The 9,687-nt window shown below is 38.7% G+C and overlaps 2 protein-coding genes across 4 annotated transcripts; one reads left to right on the forward strand and one right to left on the reverse strand.

The window, feature by feature from the left end:
• Positions 1-1,997, forward strand: LOC149104160 (uncharacterized). Its single transcript, XM_089273986.1, has 2 exons — positions 1-357; positions 544-1,997. The coding sequence occupies exons 1-2, from the start codon at positions 64-66 to the stop codon at positions 1,315-1,317; spliced, it is 1,068 nt and encodes a 355-aa protein (XP_089130112.1). The 5' UTR covers positions 1-63; the 3' UTR covers positions 1,318-1,997.
• LOC110063684 (uncharacterized) lies at positions 1,711-9,463 on the reverse strand. 3 transcript variants are annotated; one of them, XM_089273985.1, is made up of 12 exons: positions 9,353-9,463; positions 9,195-9,258; positions 8,687-8,820; positions 8,140-8,392; positions 7,166-7,752; positions 6,713-6,847; positions 6,355-6,441; positions 5,240-5,966; positions 4,796-4,942; positions 3,566-4,286; positions 2,983-3,210; positions 1,711-2,377 (listed from the first exon to the last, which is right to left on the reverse strand). In XM_089273985.1, the coding sequence occupies exons 3-12, from the start codon at positions 8,807-8,809 to the stop codon at positions 2,077-2,079; spliced, it is 3,309 nt and encodes a 1,102-aa protein (XP_089130111.1). In that variant the 5' UTR covers positions 8,810-8,820; positions 9,195-9,258; positions 9,353-9,463; the 3' UTR covers positions 1,711-2,076. The 3 variants fall into 3 exon arrangements, with proteins under 3 accessions (XP_089130111.1, XP_089130110.1, XP_089130109.1); XM_089273984.1 differs by having other exon boundaries at positions 9,195-9,463; XM_089273983.1 differs by lacking the exons at positions 9,195-9,258; positions 9,353-9,463 and having other exon boundaries at positions 8,687-9,188.
• Between the last annotated feature and the right edge of the window lie 224 nt (positions 9,464-9,687).

A 9,687-nucleotide genomic window follows, 5' to 3' on the forward strand; every position in this document is an offset into this window, starting at 1 on the left:
GGGGATGAAAGGACTTCCCATGATGCGTTGCTTCCAACTATATTATCATTATTTTTGGGTCACATGACTTGCCATTTCGACATGGACGCCGTCAGGTTAATTTCGCGGTGTGAGAGACCATTCGATCTCTCGAAGCTGATATATGTTCATTGCATCGATCTAGGAACCAAAAAATTCACTACAGTCACCAGTTTTCCTTGTTTAGAGATATGTTGTGTACTTGGACACTTTAGTTTTCCAAGGGAGTTGGCCGTTCGCCGTCTCTGTTGTGTTCTTTGGAGCGACGATTGCAAAGGCAAACTTTCAACCGCACGAAGCCCTGTCCTGATCAACGTTAAATCGTCCTGTTATTTCACGGTAACTATTTTTTTGTTGTTGTGTTTGTATCGTATTTGTGTACAAGTTGCTTTATTTCTCTTGTGTTCTCGCGCAGGCTATGGTAAACCAAGCAAACTAAGCTTAAACTTATTGTTATTATCGTCGGGTTTGTAAACGTGTTCATCTCAAGTTTAGTTGTGTCGAATTGTTTTTTTGTTTACACAGGAATCTGATGGAAGACAGGTTACCTTTATCGTGGACTTCGAAGTTGTGGGTAAAGTAGGAGCGTCTAAGCTTCCAAGACCTAAATCGATGGAGAAACTGGAAAATTCATCAGAGGACGATACGTCCTCCGATTGTTGTCCGTGGCTGGATTTAACCAGGTGTCGGTGCAGTTGCACTGAATATCCCAGGCTGATGAATGTTGTGCTGCCAGATTGCACTGCTTGTCATAACCAACCTGAAAACAACGGTGCTAACTCTTCAAGCGAAGAATCAGATGAGGATATTGTGATTGTAGATGAAATCCACGAGGAGTATGAAGAGGAGGAATATCTCGAGGAGCCATGTGACGAAAGAGAAGCAGTTGAGGAATCAGTTCCTCTTTTTACTGAATATGTTGGTTTAAGAGGCAGCTCCTTTCATGCAGATTGTCAAAGTACGTTGAAGAAATGCCGAGAAATTCTAGCTGCAAAAGGAACAGTTGAACTAAGACTTCAAACTGAACCAGACAACATCAGGGATTGCAATGCCATCATTGTGCAAGCCAAAGTGAACTTACAATGGGACAGGATTGGTTATATTCCCAAAGAAAAAGTCCCTAAATTTAATTCAGCAATGACAAATGGTGAGTTACAAGATGCAAAATTTAAAAACATCAAATGTCAGTATATCATGGTAGACTCTCCAAAGTGGACTTATATAGCATCTGTAATCTTTATCAAGGCTGGAAAATGGCTGCCTAATGATGGACTATACAAGTACAATGATAAGCTGTAGCCAATTTAATTGAATTTGTTTTCAGAAAATGAAAGCCTACATTATTCTTACTCTTACGAGGAATCGTCTGATCTCTTATTAATAATGTGCATATAAAGGGGAAAAATTAGATAGACAACACAGGTGATTTTCAGCAACCTTTGAGAGACTTCAATAAGTGTTTGCTAATCAAACTCAAAACACCATGTAGGACGTTGGGAGATTTTTAACAGTCTTTGGTGGTTTTCATGTCATGGTCAAGTCAAGTGAACAGTAACATGATGAAAAAGTGGTCGTCAGATGTTCATACATTGTGTTAAATTCAGTTATTGGCCTGGTCGTAACCCAAATACCCTCCACCAACCCAGTTTTCAAAGAGCAAAGCAAAGTCAGCTATACAATAACAAGATAGCATTTATTAAAAAGAACTTTATTTCTTTGATCACCCTTGACCAATGATTTTAATAAGTCTTGAATTTTAATTGCTTACCATTTTTTGGTTTGAGGATGTATACACATTATTTTCCGTTGACACACTCTTGCAAAGACATACTTGATTTTGTATTAAGATAACTTTACATAACTTAGTATTCACTTGGATAAAAAAATCCTGTTTTGGTAGGGTTTAGTTCAAAAATTTATTTCTTTATGACTCAAGCTGTGACAGTTCCTCCTAGGTGATTAAATCTATATTCTCAGCACTTGTCTTCATGTCATTGGTATTGTAGGGAGAAAATAATAATTAGTATTGTTGGGGGTTAAATATATAAGATACAATTGCTATCCTTGAGGAACAGGGGGTAAGCCAATATCAAAACGATGAAATCGTTGTCTTGTCGATGTTCTGTTTCTGGCTGGAAGAAATGACCGACCGGCAGCAAATATGGATCCATCTTCCCTGGTATTTCTAACAAGACGGTGCAAACGGTATGGGTTCTTTGTTAGGTCATCACAATCTTCATCGTCACTTCCACAGCCTGGTGGTGGTTCATCAAAAGATGGCAACAAGTCCACTGAGAACCTTTCATTCAGAGTATGGTAAAAGAAGGGAAGATCTGGGTCCATACGTTTTGTAAATTCCCTAAAAGCGTAGAATTAAAGAAGGGTCATTAAAAGCTTTCCCTACATCAATGTGTAGTCACTGATATGGTTGCCACAGACATTGCTTTTAATTTCAAAATTCCCTGACTTTTTCCCTGAAAACAATAAAATTTTCTTGACCAGAAAAATGCAAAATGTCAGGTCTAGTTTCTACCAGCCTTTAATGGTAATTTAAATAAGCCATGTTAAATTATTTCAATAGATCAATTATGATATATTAAAATTCAGCCTAAAGCAATAGACCTCAGTACGAGGCTCCGGGAAATGAATACATAGTTTGGGGGTTTTATTCCTTAGAGCCTCATACTGGGGTCTATTACTTTAGGCTGAATTTTGATATATCGAGATTGGGCTATTTTCAAAATATCAACTTCCCCTGATTCGAAATAGAAATTGCCCAGCTTTTCCCTGGCCTTGAAGAATACTTAATTCCTTGACTGAATAATCCATGATGAACAAAATTAGTCTTTTTGAAACAGTAGTTAATTTTGAGGCACAAATTCAGAACATTTTTTCCCAACCGTAAAACCCGCGTACGAGATAGAAGTGGCCACTATATTCACAGGATCCCACACATGTACATACCGTACAATCTTCCTCCACTTTAGCTTGAAATCCTTGAGGGTGAAATATGGACCCAACCAAGTGTGGCACATACCATAAAAGCACTCGAGGTCATCAGTTTCCGATGCACGGGGATTCTCCACATAGCCAATTTCTTGATTTTGTCGACGACGAAACTCTTGACTTTCAATGTTGGTTGTCACTTCAATGATGGTTTCTCGAGAAAACCCTCTCAAACCCCCTATAGGCCTACAAATTCAAACCAGAGTAAACAATGTCAACTTTTTGTACTATGTGCTATCGAACATTCATTTCCATGGATGAGGCAGCAAATTGCAATGAAGGCATACTTAAATGAAGATTCTATTCCTGTAAAAAGTCAACAGTCAAAACACAAATTATGGAAAGGGTTTGTGATGATTTTCATTCACATGGTTATATTTTCTTAAACATGTTTGCAATGCTGTTCATGCCACATTCTTGTTGTACTTTATCTACACAGATCTTTCAAAGATTTGCTTTCCCCTTTAAAATGCACCCCTCTGTTGGAGTAAACTGCATATTACAGGGATATGTCAATAATAGTTTATGGGCATAAATTTACTTGTTTATGTCAAGTGTGGACAGATCATAATTGTCCTGATGCCAAGGAATCCACTCATCCAGGATGTAATTGAGCATCTGATAGTTCTGCCTGCATCTTTGTAGTTGACTTAGGCCACGCCCATCAGATGCTTCATGCCATAAAGCAACCGTCTCAACGTATTCTGCTTCTGCAAGGTAGTGGTTGTCTTTGAAAAATTTGGCCACATGAAAAGAGAGCAATTTCTCAGCATCTGGTACTGACTGCTTGCGTGAACCAACCAATGATGCATGGGTGAGTCCCGTCATGGGGTTGCGCATGGCTTCATCAAACCTTTCATAAATGAGCTCGCTGTTGTTGCCATCCCTGGTGTGCTTAGCTATTCTCTTTAGTAGGTGGTTGTGGTCTGCTCTTTCATGGTGAATGTCACCAGTGATTGGGTCCACCTCTGGCACATACACATACAGGCTGAAATCAACACCTTGATGTTTCCAGTGCTGGACATCACATCTGAACTGGTATGTGGCCACCACAGATCTTAGTTTGTCAAGCAAACTTTCAGGTGTGTCCTTTCTGAAGGGGTATGGTGCATGCCCATCAGGGACCAGTTTCCCTCTAACAAACGTAACTGCATCTTCCAAGCTCAACATCTGGTTGTTTCTCAGCTCATGCAGTTGAAAAATAACCTCATGTAGGATAGCTGAATTTGGACGGGCCACAACTGGAAGACCATTGGCATCAACTGCAATCAAATTTATTGAAACTTTGTATGATTACTTGAAATGAGTCTTACTAGTTTGTTTAGTGTTAATTTCAAGTGCCATTTTAATTGAAAAGATCATTAAATATAACCATTAAACAAACTATTGCAACTGCACTTGACAGAAAACAATGTCAATTGATTTTGAGGATCTTTAGACTGCCAATCATCCTATAGTTCAACCCCTATTAAACAGCCACCCTCAGGGAAATGGATAGTGGGCCATTAAAAGGGGTTGGCCACTCATAGCAGTAAAAACAATAGAAAAGCCCTCATCGGGACTTGATTACTGGCCGCCTACTAGGGTGGCTGTTTAGTAAGTGGCCACTGAATAGGGGCTTGACTGTGGTACAAAAGTGCTTGTCTGAGGAAAATTAGCAAAATTGTTCATTTAGAAACTACGATCTAAAATCCAGGTCACAGGACACCAAAACAAAATAGTGGTCAAATGTGGCCTACAGTGTTTAGGACAGATACTATACTGTTATTACCTCCTTGTAATTCAAGCATCTGCAACAAAGTTGTTTTACTCATCTTGCTGACACTGTCACGAGCATCATGAGCTAGCTGCCAAATGTGCAGGGGGCGGGTCTCACCCCTCCTCCTTAACTGCTCAAACTCACCATCAGTACTGGTACCTACAGATAGCAGAAAAAAAAAGATATTCAACACAAAGGAGCTTCAGCAACAATGCTTGTGAGCCATGGACAGCAACCAGGAGAGGAAGGTTCCTACTTGGTGCCTGTTATTGACTTTTTGTCAACAATATCATCAAATTGTGGACGCTACAACAAGGGATGGTCTTTTAATCCAGGCATAAGAATATCCTTCCTTGAATTGGTCGGCAAGATTGACAAAACCCAAACTGGAACAGAACAGACATGCTTCACCTATTCATATCATTTTTGTTCATTATGTCAAAAAAGAGTACATACCAACAACTTTGAGATGTGCCTTGGTCATTTCAATTTTGATTTTCTTGGTGAGATCCCTCACTTCCTGGTCTCTAATCCCTTTATAAGGCACATACTGGATGGGAATGGCGTAAGGTTTGCAGATGCGCTGCTCGTCGGCCACCATGAAAACAAGTATGTGTGTTGCGCAAATCCGCTTTTTCTTGAAGAGGTTTCGCAAGAATTGCAAGTAGCCAGGGGATTGTTTCAGCCACAGTCTCCAGTTAGGTGCTACTGGTGCTTGTGATTGTGAAGAATTCAAGTCAGCAATGAAAGTACTGATCTGCTCCTTGAAGAAGGTTGCCTGTTCCAACAGTGTCTGAAATTCTACAATGTCCCAATTAAGGCTTTTCAGAGTCTCAACTGTGGTGCTGGGGTTGTTGAACTTTGAACGAAACGACTCTACTGCTTTTTGAAGACCATCATCAAGAAATGCAATGTCTTCCTCTAAGGCAGTAATCAGTGCTGCAAATGCAATAACTAAATCTTCCCTGCTGATGTTATTGTCTTTAGTTATTGTTTCACAGCTCGATATTCTTGCTTCATACTCCCTCCGTATATCTTGCAGCTTACCATCCAGCAAATCCACGTCACCATTCCACTCTCTTCGCAATGACTCCTGTAAGGCTGCTTTCACATCAGTCCCATCAGCCTTTATCCAAAACCGACCCTTGGGGTTGCATTTCACTAATTCTTTTACTGCTTCTATCTGAAAACCAAAACACAACATGAACCAAACTAAAGAGGTGCTTACTTGTTACGCAAACAACAACAACAACTTTACTTATTTACTCATACATTTACAATTTTACAAAAATTACTCTGGAGAAAATCGAAACAAAAATGTCCATAACACAACACAATCACAAATTGACTGGTATTCCTTTTCATGAATTTGTACAACTGGTGTTTGATTGATCATCTATTTTCCAAATAGCATTCCTCTATAATTTTATTTGAAATGTAAGTTGGAATTTTCTTGCTAAGATTCAATTTATACAGACAGGTTATTTCAATTTTCATTCAAAATAGAGTTCCAATCCACAAACTGAATAACTAAAACATTTTGAATGAATAATTTTAGATTTTCTTCTTACCTGGATTTCTGGCTTGGTGCTAAATGGTGACTTCTGCATACTTTTATTCTGAGTTTGAGTACTTACACAGGGAACATTTACCCTTGCCTGAAATAAGAAGTATTATTATGGCTGTATTAAAAATTAACTTGTATCTATTTCCTATGAAAGGATACAAGGGTCATTTCCAATGAGTAATGTAATATAAAACTGGGACTTACTAACCTCGTGTTGAGAGCTACACACCCTTTTCAGTGAAGCCTATTTATATGTAGTCCCAACATAACTGTCCACTCAGAACTGTGTACAGTGTTACTTTTCTACTGATTAAACATATTTTCTAAGTAAACTTGAACGTCAATGAATAACTTTTAATTACCTTTCTTGGGTTGCCCATGTCTTTCCTATCACAACCACTCCACATAGGCCCACGAAAGAGGCGCTTAAATTTGCCCCCACCGAACTCAGCATCCAAGGTGTCCTGCCACATCTTATAGTTGGGGGGTTCTCTTATCTAAAAGATATATTTAAATAACCTTATTCTCAGAAATAAAAACAAGAGAGGTGCTCTGATTGTTGTGCAGGAGCATCTGTGTAGCTATATACTGAATAAATGTAACAACAGCTTTGCCATGCAACTACATGTACATTATATTCAAGATATTTTTACATAAGCCATTAGTTACAACATAGAAACAAACACTTCCACAGACAGGGAGACTTGATGAGTTACCATTATGATAACCTGATCCAGGCATGATGATTTACACCTTCACTACCCTAATTTACCATGACCTTTTCAACAACCATTCATACAGACTATTATACAAACCTGGGCAACATGTGTACAGCTGAAGAACTCTATGATGTACTGCAGCATCCCAAAGGGCATTCGGTTTAAATCCAAACTCGGCTTGCCTTCATCATTGTAGAGGCAGCTGCACCACTTGTAAACCAAATTGGGCTTGTCATTTCTTTGAAGCATTAGCATTGCTTCCAAGGACAGGGTTGCAAAATCTGCCGGATTGCTGTCAGTTCCCACCTCTCTAGCTTGCTGAAGAAACCAGTAGTTGAGCAGCATTCTTTGATCTTGTTCATGCAGGTGGGGGTGTAGAGCAACAATCAAATCTTTAAGGTGTTCTCGGAAAGAAATCTGTGTTAACAGTGTTAAAAGCAAATTATTTTTGTCAATCACTCTACTGAAAGCCTTGAAAATCATGTCAACCAGTTGTGACTGTCCAAGGTGATCAATGGCATTTAACACATCAGAAGAGCTTTGCAGCTCTGTTTCTTCTTCATTAAGGACATTTGGCTCCCCTAGGTAGGAATCCACAGATAATCCATATTCGTCTTCTGCCTCATCAACACTTTTATAATGGCCTTTCATGTATACCACCACTCGTTGGCGGATTGATGATCCTAAAAATATGAAGGGTAACAATTAGCACCTCAACAAACATGGAATACATAACAATTGTCATTCACAGCCCAAAAAATCAGTGACACGCAAAGTGAAGCAAACTGAATAAATTATTTTTTATGTGCGACTACCAATTTAAAAGACATTATTTTTAGTCACTAATGAGTGATTGCATTATTTTAATGCCTTGCAACAACATTCCAAAGACAAGACAACTAAGTAATGTCAGACATGAAACTCCGCAAATTATCCCAAAAGGAAAATGTTCGATATTTCAGTATCAAACTAGAGGTATGGAAGTTATGGGTATTCAACCTTTATTTCTTAACTGGACCTCCTCTTATCAGCATACTATAAATTTGTGCTAGATTAAAGGATGTACCAACCCTCTCTGAGATACTGTGTTCCAGCTGTCTGTTTGATGTACTCGGCAGCATCTTTCCAGTATTTTGACTTCGGATTTAGCGAAGGCCATTCACTTTTTGTTGGCTGCAAGTCTTTGTGTAAGGCAACAAACTGTACAAGTGCCACATCCTCTTTCCTCTGCCAAACAATCCTTTGCTTCTTTGAGTCAAATTTTAAAACTTTTGGCGAAGTATTAACTCCTTTAAGTCTTGTGACTAATCTTGGTTGGGGTACCTTTGTTTAAACAGAATTAATATTATTCTCAATGATGTAATATACAAAAATGTAATGTTTCGAAATCTCCAATTCTGCTAAATAAAAAGGCTTAAAATATACACCCCCAAAAATTTCGAAAATGTTAAAATTTGAAGATTAAGACTAAAGAATAAGGAAATCTGGGAAGAGAAAAACTGCACGAATAAACAATGTGACAAAACCTTCTGACCAGATGATTCTCTGGAGAGAAAATGCTTCACTGATAGGTTAAATCTCAAATTGTAAAATTAACCAAAAAATCATTTTACTAACCGGCTTTCCTGACGGAGAACTGCCGAAAAGAGACTTTCTTGAAGAACCAGTTGGAGTCGGTCTTTTTCTCAGCGGCTTGTTTGGTGTGTTCCCCGTTTCTACATGTAACCTCTTCTGATCCATATTAATAGACTCTGTTGATAAAAGAGCCCAAAAGAAAGATTTCCTTTCGTAAAAAACCTCACAGGCAAACCAGTCATCTTCAAATAACAAAGCTAAACCTATTTCCAATCGAGAAAAGTAATAAAATAGACGAAATGGCCCAAACATCGCGCCATTCAACGATTTATAACAATTATTTCCTCGAAAACTGCAACAGGAGAAGACAGCGCAATGGCCGCTTGGCGCCATATTTATGTAAATTTTGACCGTTTATTACTATGATTAAACCTGAGTACATTAGAATACATTTAAGCACATATTGCTTACTGAACTTTATACTAACAATTTTAAGCTTCATTGCTCAAATGTATTCACAAACGTAACGTAAAAGCTGGTGTGTTCTGACCTTTGTTCCGCTTATATTGGAACAACAATGACCTCGTCACGGCATGTTGCACTAAAACATAGCCCTGAATGAAAGAATATAAACAATGATTATTGATCAAGAACGGTGGAAGCAGTAATTGAAAACGTAAAGAACACATGGGAAACAAAAATACTCACCGAGAGGTCGAAACAAAGTCAAAAATTGGACACGAAACCGACGCTTTTTTACGCTCCAAACATCCGATTTGTCGACGTGGTCATCATGAAAAACGATCAGATTACACCAAAGCATCATGGGAAGTCCTTTCATCCCCCCCTGGAACGTGCGTTTATATCATCCGACTGGGCGTGATACATTTCGTCCTATTGCAGGACGCAGCCGTCACACCCATGATTCGCAATAAAGAGAAATATTCCAAGCGGCTCATAAACATACCTCCCGCTTCGTTGGAAAAATAAAGAGAATTTTATCTCTTCATACAAACAATAGGTCAGCAGTTACGGAGTGTAGG

Source organism: Orbicella faveolata, unplaced genomic scaffold, assembly GCF_042242905.1.
Source record: "Orbicella faveolata isolate gen_17 unplaced genomic scaffold, um_ofav_v1 contig_35, whole genome shotgun sequence".
Classification (NCBI taxonomy): Eukaryota; Metazoa; Cnidaria; class Anthozoa; order Scleractinia; family Merulinidae; genus Orbicella; species Orbicella faveolata.

Bases quoted from the DNA above. Each gene is read 5' to 3' on its own strand.
- LOC149104160 (XM_089273986.1), top strand. From the start codon at position 64: ATGACTTGCCATTTCGACATGGACGCCGTCAGGTTAATTTCGCGGTGT. The intron at 358-543 runs GTAACTATTTTT...TTGTTTACACAG, and splicing joins AATCGTCCTGTTATTTCACG to GAATCTGATGGAAGACAGGT.
- LOC110063684 (XM_089273983.1), bottom strand. From the start codon at position 9,037: ATGGCGCCAAGCGGCCATTGCGCTGTCTTCTCCTGTTGCAGTTTTCGA. The intron at 5,967-6,354 runs GTAAGAAGAAAA...TTTGGTTTTCAG, and splicing joins GCACCAAGCCAGAAATCCAG to ATAGAAGCAGTAAAAGAATT. The intron at 4,943-5,239 runs GTATGTACTCTT...TGCTATCTGTAG, and splicing joins GGCACATCTCAAAGTTGTTG to GTACCAGTACTGATGGTGAG.